The sequence below is a fragment of the Cyrtonyx montezumae genome, unplaced genomic scaffold (assembly GCF_038088225.1).
Source record: "Cyrtonyx montezumae isolate F1298 unplaced genomic scaffold, pur_monq_1.0 scaffold_0, whole genome shotgun sequence".
NCBI classification, from domain to species: domain Eukaryota; kingdom Metazoa; phylum Chordata; class Aves; order Galliformes; family Odontophoridae; genus Cyrtonyx; species Cyrtonyx montezumae.
Genome location: NW_027071824.1, coordinates 28,607,432 through 28,625,447, shown reverse-complemented (window position 1 = coordinate 28,625,447; position 18,016 = coordinate 28,607,432). Strand labels below are relative to the sequence as shown.

Below are 18,016 nucleotides of genomic sequence, written 5' to 3'. Positions count from 1 at the left end.
TTTCCTAACATCCAGCTTGAACCTCCCCTGGTGCAACTTGAGGCCATTCTCTCTAGTCCTATTGCTATCCACATGGAAGAAAAGGCTGATCCTCACCTCAGCACAATCTCCTTCCAGGTAGTTGTAGAGAGTGATGATGTCTCTCCTGAGTGTCCTCTTGTCCAGACTAAATAATCCCAGCTCCCGCAGCCACTCCTCATAAGACTTCTGTTCCAGACTCCTCACCAGCTTCATTGCCCTTCTCTGAACACCCTCCAGGGCCGCAGTGTCTCCTTGCAGTGAGTGAGCACACGTGCAGCACATGGAATCACAAGCAGCTATCGCAGACATCAGCTGCTGCACTGGCACCAGAGGATGGAGCAGCTTGTTGCTCAGCTCTCCGTGCAGCCGTGCTGGAGAAGGCTGATAAAATACCAAGTTCAGAGCTGGTCCATTAAGGCCGATATTTCACTCTTTATAAATGAATTCACAACAATTAAATGTTACTCAAACCCTTTCATTTATTTTATTGTTTTAAGCGAGGACATTTCTTGTTCTGTTTCATACAAAGCTCAGCACTGACCAGCAATCAGAAGTGTCATGACAAGAAAGATTAGGAAACCATTACATCCTCAGTCAAAGTGCTGAAAACCGAACATCTACTGAGCCTTACTCAACAGTTCGCTTAACCACAATATAAAACTAATGTAAGGAGTGGAAATCATTCCTAAACATTTCATAGGAGTTGCAGCTGATTACCCTTACAGGTGCCTTGTAGCTTGGGATATTCTACAGCTCTACGATCCACCTCCAAGCGATAGGTAAGCCTTCATGGAATGGATGACTTAAGGTCTTTATCCCACACCTCACTGCAAAAACACATACCTCCAGTTGTATAAGAACTAAACAGGAAAACTTTAAGCCATTCCAGAACTCTTGAGTCTTCATCATTCCTTGTAAAGAAGGGGAAAATTTGATTTAGCAAATACATGCATACATATATCTATATATCTTTATCAGTGCCTTCAGTAAAATAAAAAATGTTAATGAAAAACAAAAAGACCTTATTTAATCATCCAGGGGCTCATCTCTCTGCTGTCACTGGGTGCTGCAAGGAGAAAATGGAGCATTGCACAGGGTGAGGTTGTTCCATCAGAGAAACACAGGGATCATCTGCACCTCACCCACCAGCAGCAGAGAGCCCAGCACAACATAAAGGAGAAAAGGAGACCCGAGGAGCATGGTTTTGTTGATTGTAAACAACACTGATGTGCTCAGAGGAAGAAGGGAAGCTCTCTAACCCCGAAGCAGTATCGATTACTTTAAACATGCATGGCAGCAGCTGCTCACGGCTCCCTCTCAGCCACTAAAAGGGGTCTGAGTGGGGAGTCTCATGCTGACATCTGCTGTGTGCTTGGATGCGCTGAGCTCTGTGTTGCTCCACTCTGCCTTCCCCCATGTGTCCTTCCCACCCATGGCATAGAGGGGAAGTGGGAATGAGTTGACATGGGACCCGAATGGGATGCACCAGGTACCCTGACACTTCAGAGCGATCTTCTTCTCGAGGAAGACAGTCAATGCTACGAGCAGCCAATCACGCTGCTAACATTTAGTGAAGGAGTACTGCTCCCAGCCCCACCAGTAAGAGTTTGACTTTGGTACCTGAACCCCTCCTGGCACACTTCCCACACTCAGCAGGAGCATGGAGCAGCCCCAGGGCACTCAGCGTTTGCCCAGGGGACTCTCTATAAGCTCCCACTCCCCACAGACATACGAGAGGGTGGGCTCAGCTCCAGCTCAGCTGCTGCTGTCTGCGCTGCTACCCGAGGAAAGACGCAGCCCAACATCCAGCCGGCATAAATCACGCTTGGCAGGAGATGTGCCATTGTTAGGGCAGAGCTGCTGCTGGAAATTGGTGGATGCAGCACAACCACGTGCAAACTCGGTTAAATAGACACAAAGGCGCGTGCTCTTCAGAGCTGGCGCTACAGACAACTCCGCGTTGGCTTCAGTGAAAAGACAATCACTGCCCGTACGTTCTCACGCCCCACACTATTTCCTCAGGGCTTTGAGCGGAGCGATTTCACACCTACATTAGGCGGGTAATATTTTCGGTGGCCGTACCGATGTGTTCCATGATTCTTAAAGATGTCATTGCTGCAGCTTAAGAAGGAGAAAAAGAAAAAGGAAAAAAAAAAAAGGGGGGGGGGGGGGGGAGGGGCGGGTTTGAATAAACCCAGGTCGAAATGAAACACAGCACAGCAGCGATGCTGTCTCGCTTTACGCAGCTCAGCCATCGCATGCCGTTTATGTCTCGTTACTTGGGAGGGTCACCGCAGCCGTGCATCGCTCGATGCGCACGACTCGCAGCTCAACGAAACCCATCGTTTCCAATCCGCGGCACTCAAGTGCTTCATTTCGCTTCATAAATTCGCTCCAGCGGGCTCTCGCACCGAGACAAGGCGGAGGGGCGGCCAACAAAGCGGCCGCCGCGCTCCCAGCCCCGCGCGGCGCGGCGTTGGGGAGCGCAGCACCAGGGATGGACGGAGGCCGTCGTAGCACAGAAATCACGGCATTTATTCAAATAAATAGAAATGTACAAATATACAAAACCGTCGCGCGCGTCCCACGGAGGAGCGGGAAGCCTCAAAAACGGCGGCGTGAGGACGCCGCGCCCCGCGGGAGCCGCCGCCGCTCCTTTGTCCCCGTCCGGCGGCGGGCGCGGCCCCTCCCGCGAGCCCTGGAGGCGGCTCAGCGCGGCTCAGCGCGCTCCCAGGTGCGGCAGCCCGCCCAGCCGCTCCCCGCGCTCCCGCCCGGCCGCGCTCTCCACGCCGCGCAGCCACTCGGTGCACTTCCGCACCAGCCCCTCGTCCGGAGCCGCGCCCGGCGCCGCCGCCTCCTCCTCTTCGTACTCCTCGTCGTCGTAGCGGTGCCGGTCGTTGAGCAGGGACACCTTCAGCAGGGCGCGCACGTCGCCGCCGGACCGCGCCCCTCGCCGCGCCGCGGCCGCCCCGCCGCCGCTCCCGGGCTGGGCGCGCTGGCGCTCGGTGCTGCGGCGCTGGAGCAGACGCACGGCCTCGGGCGGAAGGCTCAGCGCGAAGCGCGGCTCCCCCGCCGCCCCGCCCGGGCTCTCGCAGGACCGGCCGCCCGCCCCCGGCGCCCCCGGGCGGCCCCGCGGCTGCGGAGCTCCGGGCTGGGGCCGCGCCCCCCGCTCCGCCGGCGGCCGCCGCTGCAGCGAAGTACAGGGCCAGGAGCCGGAGACGGGGCCGGCCCGCTCCGCCGGCGCCCCTCGCGCCTTCCGAGCCGCCTTCTCATCCGCCGGCCTCGCCGCCGCCTTCCTCGGGGCCGCCGCCGCCGTCGGCTTCTTGGGCTGCGCCCGGGCGTTGGCGGCGGGGGCCGGCAGGAGGGGCGGCAGGGAGGCGGCGCGGCCGGGGGCCCCCTCGTGCTCGTCGCCGCGGGCCCAGGGCAGCGCCGCGCACCGCCCCGCCGGCGGGCAGAGCCCCGCCGCGCGCCGCGGCTGCAGCCCCATGGCCGGAGCCCTACCGGCAGCACGGGCCGGCGGCGGAGCGCGTGTGCGCTCGGCGGGCGCCGCCGGCCGCGGCTCGGCCCTCCGCAGCCCGCCCCCGACCCGCCCTCCGCCCGCCCCGAGGACGGCCCTCCCCTCCGAAGGGAGCGCGGCGGCCCGCGCCGGTCTTCCCGTGCTCGGCGAGCGGTCCGGTACGCAGCGATGCTCTCCGGTCCCACAGCGGGCTCCACCTGTACAACGCACAGGGAGAGGGAGCCTGCACAGGCGTCGTGAACGAGAATGCTCTGTCTAAGCTTCTGTCATACTAAGACACGATGTGAAGGAGCAAGAGGTGCCACGGAAGCACACAGCACGCGCTCAAGACACAGCTACAGAAAGCAGATCAAGTTTTCAGGAAAGCAAGAATAACGGAGCAAAATACGCCCGTTATGTGCATATGGCAGTGTACGTATTTTTTCATTGTAGTGCTTCAACCCATCTTATTTTGGTGGTCTAATGCAAGTCATTAAATGAAGCAATGTAGGACTTCTCCCCACATGTTCTTACGTGCAGCAGACACTGAGATCTAAGAGCCACAACCCCAAACATTACGTGGCACTTTCCCCCTCCCTTCCTAGCACTGCAGCTCCCACGTCTTCACATCCTTTCTGTCTTTCATTCACAGAATTTAAGGAAAATGAGAAGTTTGCCTAAGCATCAGTGGGAACCACTTCTGCAAGTGTAACCACATTTAACACAGTCATAACCACACAATGCCTCTGAACTGTTCTGCCCACTACAGTACATCCCCCAGTAAGAAAAAAAATTAAGCACCTTTCAAACTAATTCATTTCACAACTCATTTATTTATATGTTATCCACAAGTCTGTTTAGTAAAAAGTTTTTATGTTTAGAAGTAAAAAAAAAAGGAAAAGAAAAACACTTAAAATATAGTTTTAATAAAATTGATGCACTTTTAACAGAACTTCCACATATTCTCATTAAGCTCTCTCCATACATCACAAGTAGAGAAATATCAGAGCAGCAGTCACCTTACCACATCTTCCTAACGCTCACAGAACTCTTTGGAAAAGAACACAAGGGAACAGGATGCAAACAGAACACAAACCCAACGTACACTGCCCAGCCCTAGCAGCCCACCTGCCCTGGGAACGAGCTGTGCCACTGCATGCAGGGCAGTTTTAAGATGCTCTTTACAAGGTATTTAAATGGCATTTTTGCAGGGGTTCTTTTGGTTAAAAAGCCCAGAGGTTCCAGGGTAAGCACACACAGTTCCATCCCATGGATTTTGAAAACTGCTTCTAGTAAAAGTTATTTAACCCCCCAAAGGCCAAAGGGGAGGAAAATACTAAATTGTTACTGGGAATAGCAGGAGTGGAAAAGTAAGGCTTTCTGAAGGAAGTTCACAGAGGAGCTGCTTTAAAGAACACAGAGGTCCTTGTTTGCAATTTATTCCAGACAGGATGTGAAGCATTTTATCACAGCATCCCTTTGGAAAAAAAAAGAAAAGCCAGGTAAGGTATTTGTGGTTTCACTTATCAACCATAGTGTCCTGAAAATGAAAAACACTCCAAAAATTTAAGACAAAATCAGTGATCAAATGCAGGCTCAGTATGTCAGCACCCATACATCAGCAGACTTCGTTGCGAAGCTGCAGAAATGCTATAGGAAGAGATAAGGTAAGAGAGAGATGGGAATTGCTGGGTTTTTTTCTCCCCACTTTCATTACAGAAAACCTCATTAAGTGTGGCACGCAGATTTAGAAGTGCTTTACTCACTCAAAAATGCACTGCTGAAATACCACACTGCATTTTGCAAGAAACGTAACAAGAGGCAATCATTCTTTAGTTTGTTTAATTGCATGTGGTTTCCCTGTGTATTTGACTGGCTTGTGTTCCTGCGTTATACACAAAAGAGAGAAGCTTGCCAAAAAGTAAATGAGTAAATGAAAATAAACACCAAGAACTGCTTTTGCCTTTGCTAAAACAATGGAGAAGTTCAGAAGCAGAGTTAGTGGCTGAAGTTCAGCTTGCTTGCTTTTACCTATGGGCTCAGATCCATCAGCTAGCTTTCATTTAAGAGCTGGAAAAGTAACTACAGCACCAAAGATTTTTTAAATAACTGGAGAAATTAAATATCTTTTCTGGATGAAAATCAGAATGAAATTTTCCAGGAAATTGCTATGCTCTTTATTGATACTTAAATCTTGCATCAAGTGTTCACGTGAATCATTTTCTAAAAGCTACAAAGAAAAGGATACTGAGTGCCTGCATTCTGAACTTGAGGGCTCTTCCCTCTATAACAAGAATGGAATTATGCACTCACCTTGCATAAGGAATATATGACAAACTATACCTGTAAAAAAAAAGAAGAAGAAACATTTTACAGAGTTTCCCTGTCTTTTTGAAAGCCCCACTGCTTTACTTCAGACCACTGTTCATAAAGGCAATCTGTTCTACGTGTTAAGATTACCTACTGAATTTAATGTTTCCTTGTAAAAAACGAAAACAGAACTGCACAAGAACTCGATGTACTGCCAAGGACTTCCTGGTTTAGTTTTAACTTGATTTCTCATATAGTTTGTTACTTTCCTTGCACATAAACTCAACTTTAAAAACAAGTCTGCAGATTTACCATCACCATCAGATTTGAAAGGAAAGGAGATAATTGAGGCTGTTTCTGCAAGTTGAGAATCGAGATACAATGCTACTAAAATACACACGTAACAGTACTTGTGTAGCTACAAATACAGATGCATGCTCTAAGAATATGCCGTGGTTATGACATTCAAACAGCTGGCTCTCTAGCACCTTTTGAAACTTGTTGCTCACAATGCTATAGGCTACGCTTTGTCCTCACCCCCACACTGACAAAGTTCTGAGATGCTCAACAAATGACAAACTGCAAACAGGCAGAACACAGTTTCAGTCAGCAGTCTTCCCCCTGCCTAGAGGCAAGCACTCATCTGGGTCTGGCACAACACCACATGGTCCCCTCCTTCATAAATGGCTATTTCTCCTCAGATTAAAGTTCAGTATAGGACACTAAGCATTCAGGGCAAGTTCAAACAAGAACTCAGTCACCTTGGATCAGCGAAGTTTTAGAACCAAGTAATTCACTTGGGACAAGCTTAGGAAAACACGTGATTGAGACCAACATCTTGGCACATTACAAGAAGCATATACACACACGGGTTTATAAATGTGCAGGTGTAGGGGTATGAGAGAAGAAATCAAAGCGAATCTTACCAGGTCATTGCCAAGAACTGCAATATGCAGAATAACACTGCCAAACCCTTTTTGTTCCACTAAGTCAAACAAAACAAATATTGCAAAAGTTCAGTTATTTCATACCGGTGCAGATCTTGAGCAAGTGCAATAGACTGGCAGCTAAAAATTTACTTAAGTGATGAAATTTTTTACTTCCTCCTCTTGATTACTTTTTTCCATTCTAACAACTGATTCTACTTTCATTTATCTATCACTTTGTTAGCATAATGCAATGAAAACCTTCTCTAGCTTTGAAAGCACCTAACAGCTACGGTAACGCTTCCATTTCCATTCATACTACACTTCTGCAGATTTGGAGTTCATTCTGGCTACGTATCTACTTCTATGCAATACATAACACAACACATACAAAACACTCTGGACACTCAAAGGCATCTATCTGTTCCATCTCTCCTTCTTTATTTATCTTAATTAGTTTAATGGTCTGAACTTGCCGTTTCTAAAGACCACAACCTATTTTTTGACAGAAATAGGTCAAGTATATTTCAAGTTACTTTTCTCAGCTCCTAGTCCAAAGATCTGCAGACAGACTAATGCTCTGGATTGTACATTCTCACCTGCATCACATACAGGTGGAAAGATGCATTTATAGCCAACAGATTTATCACTCTACCCAAATTCAACTGCAGTTAGGAATGCAAGTATCACATACAAGCTGATCTTCTACAGCTGAACTGAATTTTAAAGCAATCAGTAAATAACTGAGTTTTATTGCTCTTTAGGGGAATGAAGTATTCTCACTTACCCAGAAAACAGCACACAGAGTCAGAACTAGAAAAAGCTTGGGAGAGAAGAGACCAAAAAAAAAAAAAAGGAATTAACATTCAAATGCACTACAAAGCACACACAGTCCTGCTTCCATGCTTCCAGTGGATAAACAGTATCTTCAAGAATTGATGCATGAAAGAAGTAGAGCCACAGGCTGTCACACAGCAACTGTACACTGAACTTCATATAAATCAGTGCCTTCCAAAGCACAGCACGACGTGCTCCGTGGCCAGAAGTGCTGGGATCCACCTCAGAAGAAAGGAAGGCAGGTATGTGTACGATAACAAACAATCCACTCCTAAACACCCATTCCTAAATACCGTAGTTGGCAAACACAGCCTCCACTCCTTCTGCACCCCAGCTTTTCTCCCTCCTTTTTTTTATAGTGTTGTAGCCAACAAACAACTTCCAAACTAGACTTGGTGATCACTGACTCAGCTTGACTATAATCACTCAGTACAAACAAAATGTGGATTCAGAAATATCCTCCCTTTCACAGTGCCTCAAAACCTTTTAAGTAAAAGAACATAGGGGAAAAAAAAAGTATGTTTACCAGCATTACAAGGGTAGCAATTAATCTTTTTGGCTCAAACATGGTCTTCAGCTGCTTCAGAGGCCCCATCAGGAAACACGTACTAACGGGAGGCGAAAAGAAAGAAACATGGTGAGACACATTCAAATAAATCTTTGCAAAAGGCAACAGGTAATTAACTTCTTCCAACAGTCAGATGACTGCAAAGCTATGAAAGGCATTTCAGTGTTTATCAACAGAAACCTGCTAGGATGAAAGGTGAAGCAGCCCATGAACTCACTAGTCCTGGAAAAAGCTCACATATTGAATCACCCTTGGCTATGAAATTCTTTCCACACACATTACCACACCTAGCAGAGGGTTGTCAATTTGAAGCTGATTTTGAGTCTGTTTTAAGAACAGATTTGCCACAAGAACACACAGAATTCAAAGAACAAACTTCTGTAGAAAAATCCTGTTTCAAAAACCAAGCTTATCACCCAGGCAGCACACAAGCAGCTACATTCAAAACTACAGAAAAGACTTACAGCTCTTTGCTTAAACTCTGCAAGCAATAAAAAAAAAGGAAGAAAAAATAAAAAAATGCAATAGTTTGCATTGAATCTCCAACTTTCTTTTCTGAAGTTAATTCAAAGTGAGAACAAAACACATCCAGTTCTGGGGCCCCCAACACAAGGACATGGAGCTGCTGGAGCAGGACCATAGGAAGGCCAAAGGCAAGCAGAGGACTGGAGCACCTCCATTACAAGAACAGGCTGAGACAGCTGGGGCTCTTCAGCTTGAAGAAGGCTCCAAGGGGACCTTACAGCAGCCTTCCAATACCTGAAGGGGGCCCACAGGAAAGCTGGGGAGGGCCTTTTTATAAGGACAGGTAGTAACAGGACAAGGAGAAATGGCTTTGAACTGGAAGAAGGCAGATTTAGACTAGATATTAGGAAGAAATTCTTTACTGTGAGGGCTACGAGACACTCAAACAGGTTGCCGAGAGAGACTGTGGATGCTCCTTCCCTGGAAGCATTCAAGGCCAGGCAGGATGGGGCTGTGAGCAACCTGGTTTACAGAGAGACAGCCCTGCCTATAGCAGGGGGGTTGGAACTAGATCATCTTAAAAGTCCCTTTCAACCCAAAACATTCCATGATTCTAGGAAATGACTATCATCAGCTCTAACCTTATCTGTTCATCCTAAGAAATGTGATGCAAACCAAGAATTCACAATCATAGGAATAATTGTTTGGCTACATATATTCTGAGATGAGCCTCTTCCTTCTCTCTTATTGAACCTCTTCTGTTTTATGGAAAATATTTATCTGGAAAGAGGATCCCTGCAGTTAGGTGGTAGTCTGGATGTTTTACTAGAGAAGACGACACCTGTGTTTAGCTCCTCTTCTAGGTAATATTTATTTATAAAGAGTGGAACAATTGGTGAGCTCCTTCCCAAAAGCCCATGTTAAATGAAAAAAAAAAGTACTCAATTCAACAGAATACATATTTCAAATTCCCTTCATTCCAAACTAACTTCTCAGTATTTTTTAATCTTGGCCCTAAAATTAAATTAAGATTTAAGCACTGAAGGACAGCTATCACAGCAAGAACATCTCCAGAAAGGTGAGAGAATCCACAGGGTGCAGGAAGAATGAAAAAAAATTGAAATAGTAAAATAGGGAAAAATTGGGAAAAATTGAATAAGTATTATTACTTCCATATCTACTGATAGATAATACAGTAAAACCAGTCCAGAAAGGACTATTTATTTTGGGTGGTAGCTTTTTTTTTTTAATCCAGAGATGCTAATCAACCTGAAAAAGTTTCATCAAGCTAGGGTTTCATTTTCATTTCCTAGTGTACTTAGAGCATGGCTGCCTTCTGTTTACATGAAACAGAATTACTGAATGGGCAGAGGACTTCTTTTTACTTCCTATTTTAGCTGCAGTTCAGGTTATTTTTAACATTTCCCTAAATCAAATATCAGACTGTAGAAGCTTTCCTCTTAGTTCACAGAGAATTTAGATTTGATTAATACACAGTTTCTAAAATGCTAATTTTATCTAAAGCAGTGAAAAAAAGATTTTTATTAATATTCCAATATGAAAATAATACTGTTTATAAACATCAAATACACATCATTTTAGATCAATTTCCTCATACTAATTATTAAGAAATCCTACCTGGCCAATGCAGCAATGTTTCCCAGAGTGTAGAACATTGCAAAAAGTTTGATTCCCTTCGGAAGCCATAACAATGCTGTTCCCTAAAACAAACAAAAAAAACCCCACTATATGTTTGTAATTAGTTAATTCAATTTGTTAATTATAGCCTGTAACATCTCAGATTACAAGAGATCCATTTAACGTACACTGGCACAACACACTGTTGTCAGTCTTGTAACAACACTCGGCATGCTTCCATTGCCACCTACTGGCAAAATAATGTATTGATTTAATGCCTTTTGCAACAATTTTCCCACTAGGCTATGGTTTCTAATGTTGTTTGTAAGATTTATTTATACCTTTTACATCCTCTTTAAGACACTTCTGGGTTTGTCAAGAAGCTCATTACACATACACAGGACAAAATGCATCTACCAGGCTGCATATACATGAAGGTCAGGTATGTGCCTGCATGGGATGGCTTCAGAGTTTCTCAGAGGGCCTCCTTAGCATTGCAGCAGAGGTCTGTGAGCTGAGAGAAGGGGTAGCTACCTGCACTCAACTCCATGTGGCAAAACTCAGCCAGGGAGCTGCCTCCAAACTAATCAAGATACATAAGGTCCATAAACACACTATTGAAGTTTTGACTCTTTCTTATTTAGCAAGATATCTGAAAAACTTCAGCAAAGTCTTAAAGCCTTTGATCTGTGGTTTTGCAGTTTCACACCACGCAATACAGAAATAGGCACAAAGATTAAAAACTAAAAAAACTAAACAGCAGCAAAAAGAATATTAATCTGAGCAGAAAAAGATATTAAAGCACAAACCTGGCACCTGTGAGATTGTTAGTTAAGTATTTCTTGTGAGGAAAATGGCAGGGAGCATTCAACAAAGCAGTTATAAGACAACCCTAAGGAGAGAGGGTTTCCAACCTGATCTTGATCTCCTAGGACTAGCCCCAACACGAAGCTGGCAGATTATGCACCTGCAGGAGAATCCAGGGCATCACTACCATTAAGTGCCACAACATGCTGCTCCATCACAGCTGTTTTTTCCTGTAATTACTAAGTCTCCTCAGTTTTATTTTTTTTTTTTTAAGTAAATGTAAGAGTATAATAGTTCAGTTGGATGGGGCCTACAGGGATCTAACTCCCTAACCAGTTTGGGTCTCAGGAAAACGTAAAGCATATTACACAGTCATCACCTACTGATTGGTAGGTCTGACAAGCTATGCCTGTGGTTTCTTCAGCCTCTGAAAACCTCTCAAGCTTCGCCCTCCTTCTCCCCTTTCATGACAGAGTACATACATAAAAATAAAATGGGTATAAATTCTTAGCACACCATACACATCTAAGTAAGAAATACAGTGTATCATCTGTGTTCATGCCTCTTCCTAAGAAATTTTATTACCCTACAATAAAAACATAGCAGTGACTGTAAGAAAGATGGCCAGAGATACAATTTACAGATCAGCAGCCCCTACACTCTAGTTACACATTTCACAGTCCATTACATTTATGGATACAAAATTTAGGATTCAGGATCAAGTAAATACAGTCACATACAATGTATGAATATTAATGATGTTCTGCTATAGAACATTTAATAAAGCGCAGAGAAAAAAAACAAAACTTGACTTACAAGAATAGAACATGCAACACCGGCAATAAAGCATATGGCAAACCACTTGACTCGTGTACCAAAGCTGAGTGTTGAGGCATCAAGAACCTTGACAGGAAGAGAGGAAAACAATGAATATTACAAAAACAGCTTTGAACAGTCTTAAGGACTTTTTTTTTCCATTACTAGTGAAGTACTTACATTCAAAGAAGATGTATATCAGTCCAAAACAATTATTTTACCTTGTTTAAAAGCAGATGCTTGCATGTTATTTCCCAGTTTAAAAACTACATTTACACTTTGGAAACACACACAAAAAAAGACAGAACCTACAAAGGAATATACTTGTAAGCAACACTTCTGTTTTCAGAGACCTTCTGTTCCCCAGGTGATTACAACTGAAAATTCTCATGAGTGTACCAAAGAACAGATCTATTTGTTCAGCGCTGAATCCACCTATGATGATACCACTCTCTTCTGTTGCTAGATGGAACCCATTGCCCTTATTTAATACAATGATCCTTTGGAAGCGTTACAATTCCTCTTTCGTTTCTGTTCCTCACAGGGTGAAGGTGTAGACAGATTAACACACCTTGTCTCATTAGACAGCAAACTTGCTGAAAGGGGTAATTTTGCTCTCTGTTTCCCCAGAGTGATTTTAGCACCTGATGAGCTGAGCTAGCAAAAACAACTTGTGAAGCTGGAAGAGAACTAGCACTCTTTTTTTATTTTCTGACTTAATCCTATGCAAGAGAAATGAGACAAACCAGCTCAGCAAGACGACAGAAGAGCAGCAAGGCTTCCAGATACCAGAAAAGAGGCAGGACCACAGAGCAGGCAGAACAGCCCCCTTCAGCACTGCTGATTTGTTAAGGCCAACTCAGCACACCTGTCTATCCATGCTGCACCAGGTAACAAAAGTTAAGTATACCCTCTATGCTGAACTGGTTTATTAAGCAAACTGTTACTTCAGCTTACATAAGATGACTATAAATCTAACTTTCTTTTTTGTCCAAATGACACAAGCAGACTTGCTTGCTTGTTCCTTTCACCTGTCATCTGTTCTGCAGATATTTTCAATCAGTCGTTCTTAAGAAAACTAACAACAGTCTGGGTTTGCTCAGACCGTGACTGAGATGTTTCTCCCACTCTCTAGAATGAGATTGATTCATTCTCAGAATGAATGGTTACTACTTAGAAGGGTTTCACGTGCATACGAATAAAGAATCCACACTTAATTGAATCAAAAGGAGGCACGCACGTGCTCACTCACACTGCAATGAATCAGTCCTTGAACGTGTGTCAACAGAGAACAGTTCAAACTACTTTCTACTCATAACCTTATTTAATCAAGTTAAATACTTTTTGAGGAAGATCACAATACTGAAAATACAGTTTTTACATTTGCACACCAACTGAACAGACATACTGCTGGAACAAGAAACAAAATGGAGAGCTATGTCATATCTACATTCAGTAGTTAAGATAGAACTTCCCAAAGGTCAGAAGATGCAGCTTACCTCATTAGGTTCACCTCTTAATCCTTACGTATGCATTAAAGAAAGACAAAAACAGTAGCTGAAAGATGGTTTAGTATTTGAAACCATTTTTGACAGTTGTATTCCTGAATGCTTACAAGGGTGAGAAGGGCAGGAAGAGCTGGCAGCATACAAGTGAAGGTACACGTTCAAAACAAGCAACACATTTTCAGTCACATCTATTTATGCAACTAATCACACCTACAGAACAAGCAGGAACAGTTCTTCCCATTCTTGATCAGAAATGAACTACTGAATGTAAGATTAGGACGTAGGAAAAAAAAAGAAAAAGAGAAGTCTGACCTAAATACAGAGGTAATCCTGAATTTCAGATAAAGAGTTGGCATTACTCTCTAAAATACTTGCCTCAGTAGAAGCTGTTACTTAAAAGACTGGTAAAATAACACTGGTAAAATTTCTATGCAAATTCTGTATCTGGGGAGAAATTCCTGAGAACCGTGAAGTAATGGGGGTAAGGGAGTTCCTGTAAAACATATTCAGACAGCTGTATTTCTCTTCAGTTTATGTCTAAACAAAAACAAAATTAACAAACAGAAACTATCGTTTTCTACAGCTAAACTTCAATGTAAAACACTTGGGCAAGAAGCAAAGATTTTTATGCAAAGGTCACTCCAAAAAAAGACTGACATATCAAAGAAAAACAGGAAACCCAAGGTGGAAATGGGAATCTGGAACACAGACTTCCTGAACCACAGGGAATTGTCTGGCAGCAGCACACAACACAAGCTGTAAACAACAGAAACAGTGTCTCTGGTGACAGATACTCAATATGGACGTCCAATACATCACATGAATGATAACTTCCAAGGCTGCCTTTGAACAAAAGCATTTATTGTGGTTTTGCTTATCTGCTTAAGCTCCCTTCATACATCACTGATCTTACAGAAGTCCCACATGTGGGCTAAGAAATATATAATAGTACATTCTTCTACCAATCTCCAGAAAAAGAAATGAAGTTCAAAATCACTTCTTTCCTCACTAAGGAATCTAAAAATATGCAAAGAATGGAGGAAAACTTTCAAATAGATGTTTTTGCGAGATTGAATTCTTTAGCTTGTTTGGAAAATTTTATGTACTAACATAGATTTACATCTTTCCTTCTATGCACTTCTATCAAATCCTCACAGTAAAATAAGAAATTTAAATTTCTGCCTACTCCTCCCAGCTAAAATCTTGCTGAATGCTTTAATGTGAATCATTCTGTATCATTCAGCTTTTAAGCTGAATGCAGCTGTCAACTGCAAACCACTAGGAAATTACTGGCTTTTTTTCTGGTTTCCTGTGTGTCAAAAGCACCTGTTTTACACTATTTTGGTGTTGAAAAACTAAACGGCACAATGCTGCGCTGAAATCATCATTACACTTGTATACTTTCAATTTCTTACACACATTTTTAGCAAAACCCTTTTTCATTCTCAAGAATCACTGATCAAAGTGCAGCAAGACAACAGAAGGTTATCTGAAGAACACACACAAAGATTTCCTTGAATCTCCAAACAATTGTCTCACTATGTACTTCACTTTAACAGGAATTACTGCCGACCTCATGGTTATGGTTCTGCAAAGATCAAGAAGGAGCAGAACACAGGGACATCCATTAACATAAGCCATATGATTGCTATTATGCAACTAACAACTCCTCCTAAGATTAAAGGGTCATTGTATTTAAACAAATGCATGCCTCAACTCCAGAAAGGCTGTCTAAAACGCTGAAAGGTTTTACTGACATTTAACAAATGAAATTCTTAGCTCAGTTTCCCCTTTCTGAGGGCAACATTATTAAATACCCAGCCATTTATCTACAGCTTACAGCCTTGAAACAAACACCACAGCATTAAGTATAGGAAAATTCTCTGCTACCTGTTGTGTCTCACTTGTAATGTGCCTAGGTAGACCAAATAATTTGGCTGGGATTGAGCTTAATGCTAACAGGAATAAGTACTCTGACAATCATGAGATTGAAACTTGAAGGTGAAACATCCCAGACGGGAGCAGCTAGCTCAGGTATGGAAGGGCACAGATGCTGCATTGCTTCCAGAATCGCATTGGGTCTCCACAATCCAGCCACTTGACTGCAGCAAAGAGACCAAGCTCAGGTGCCTTACAGACCAGCACCAACTTCTCACAAATTAGTACATCAGCACCGAGCTGCTAGAACTAATGTGCTATGGATATCAACTAGACTACAGCTGATCTGGTTCACCAGAGCTCAGGCTGAGGCTGCCTCGCTTTCCAGCTTCCTTCGCTAAACTCCTGCACCCTGCAGCACAGGGAACCAAGCTATCCCATGACGTGAGGCACTTGGATCTGCAGTCACACCAGCTGGAAGGCAGCCGGCTGCATAAACAGGTAACTGGATCTTTATAAGCCAAGCAGCACTCAGACTTAAGTGAAATCTCAGAAGCATCAGATGTCTATACCCAGGAGGGAAATTACTGAGGAGGGGGAGGAAATAAAGCAATAAGTGGTACGTCAGGAGGATGGGGCAAAAAAAGGAACTTCAGCACGCTGTACAGAAAACCACCTGTCTAGAAAACACGCTTTTTTCGCTTTCCCAGATTCGCTGCAGAGCCGGTACGCGAAGGACGGGCAGACGCCGTTCATTCCGAAGCAAGACATCGAAAACAAACCCAACGAAGCCCAGAGCACAAACGTAGCCGCGAACAGCTCCCCGCTGTCGCAGTGCGTCACAGTCCGCCCCGAGCAGCACCGGGGCACAACGCCCCCCCCGCCCCACAGCCGAGCAGCGCCCCACGGCCCAGACACGGCCCGGCGGGCCCCGCGCCGATCGGGCAAGGCAAGGCCTCGGTTCGGCGGCTGCTAAGAGCCTCACACCGCCGATGCTGGCGGAGGGGGGATGAAGAGGTCTCCGCGAGGCGGTACCTGCGCCGTCAGCCCCTGCTCCTCGTCGTCCTGCCCGCTCAGCACCCGCCGCAGCTTCTCCATGGCGGGGCCGGGACCGCTCGGCGGCCCTACCGGAAGTGGCGGGTCCCGCCTACCGGCAGAGCGGCGGCAGCGCGCATGCGCGGGGCGGGGTTGGGTGGTGGTGGTGGTTCCCCTGTCGCTTCCCCGCCTGCTTCGGAATTTGCTTATTTCGAGCTTGTATGTGCTCAGCAATGCGATTTCTCTTCCGCTTCCCTAAGAAGGGGCGGCAGGCAGCGCGTGGGGCGGCGGTGGGAGAGGAGGACGCGATAAGGACTGTGCAAGCTGCTGCTGCTGCGTGACAGGGGCGCGATGAGGGAAGGGCAGAGCGTGGATCGGACCTTGCAAGGCACAACTCTTCCCCCTCCCTCACTCCCTCGGAGCTCATGTCCAGGTCCTCATCCCGCACACGGTTCTCTTAGGAAGCTTCTCCTATGTGCATGGTACCTAGTGGACTCTCTGTGAGGCTCTTGGACGCTGACTGTGCCTGGGTGCTGAGCAGGAATGGCACAGTGCCATGGACGTGAGCAGAGGTCCTTGGTGACCTCCTCATCTGCAGCTGGCGCTGTGATGTCAGTATGGCAGCTCTGCAGATAAATGCTTCCTGGCAGGAGCTGCGTTCCTTCAGCCCCTTGCCACCCACACCCTGGGTAAAAATTACCCACAGTTTACTTTTATTCTTTTCTTCAGTACACCAAAATGCTGTGAGCTTCTGCTGCTTCTAGAAGCAAACATGTCAGAGCATAGCAGTGTCTCCCTCACCTCCCCACAGCTGAAATATTTGGGCTCATGTCTAAAATCAAAGCCGTGCAAGCATATGTGTACTTGAGCCTTCCCACAGAGCCCCAGCCCTGTGAATACAAGCAGCTGCTCAGCAGACCTCTCAGCTGTGATCTTCAAGGAAGTTGTACATGGCCAGGGAAAGTCACAGGAGCAGGACCACTGATGTAGCAGTGGGAGAGCTACCACATGCTTTTCATGGATGTGAAAGGAGCCAGAACCAGCAATGAGTGTTATCCTGAGTGACAACCATACTGGCTGCCACCTGCTTTGAATTTCCAACGTGCCTGTGATGTGCTGATGTCTTTCATTATTTTTAGATGCACCACCATCACCATGCCATCAGCCCTTAATCCACAATGTTCAGGGCTGGGAAAGGGCTGTGCAGCAGGCTGCAGAAGCTATACGAGACTGGATTGTTGCGGTGTGACACATGTAGTTAGCCAAGGCTGAGGCCACGGCACACATGGCAACTGTGTGTTTGTGCTTTCTGCCTTAGGTCTACTACATGCCACAGTTCCCCAGTGATGAATGTCACCTCACTGTAGCTGAGACTAGTGCCACAAGCCTCATGCACCTCTTCTCCAGCTTGATCTCATAGCAAGGCTGAGCCTTTTCATTCAAGTTGGACATTGAAATGCTAATACCAGGAATTCCTTATGTAGGCAGTGGTGGGGGAGCAGACCAGAGAGGTGTCTCCAGTGGTGTCTTCCCAGAAGTCCCCTAGGCAGTCTTGAGGGAGGATCTGGCATGATGCCAAAGAGCAGGCTCTTCTCTGAACTCTGGTGTGGGGCAATCCAGGACTCAAAGGTGTTCAAACAAGCATTACATCTCAACTGATGAGCTGGCCAAGACCTTCATATTCGAGGCACATTGCCTGTACTGCCTCCAA

General features: G+C 45.4%; 2 protein-coding genes across 2 annotated transcripts; both read right to left on the bottom strand.

The window, feature by feature from the left end:
* Positions 1–2,455: 2,455 nt before the first annotated feature.
* Positions 2,456–3,538, bottom strand: PRR18 (proline rich 18). Its single transcript, XM_065736542.1, has one exon. The coding sequence runs from the start codon at positions 3,506–3,508 to the stop codon at positions 2,741–2,743; it is 768 nt and encodes a 255-aa protein (XP_065592614.1). The 5' UTR covers positions 3,509–3,538; the 3' UTR covers positions 2,456–2,740.
* Positions 3,539–4,408: 870 nt separating this feature from the next.
* SFT2D1 (SFT2 domain containing 1) lies at positions 4,409–16,418 on the bottom strand. Its single transcript, XM_065731343.1, has 8 exons — positions 16,306–16,418; positions 11,885–11,971; positions 10,262–10,344; positions 8,117–8,198; positions 7,541–7,576; positions 6,754–6,812; positions 5,831–5,860; positions 4,409–4,994 (listed from the first exon to the last, which is right to left on the bottom strand). Exons 1-8 carry the CDS (start codon positions 16,366–16,368, stop codon positions 4,955–4,957), a joined length of 480 nt encoding a protein of 159 aa, XP_065587415.1. The 5' UTR covers positions 16,369–16,418; the 3' UTR covers positions 4,409–4,954.
* Positions 16,419–18,016: the final 1,598 nt, after the last annotated feature.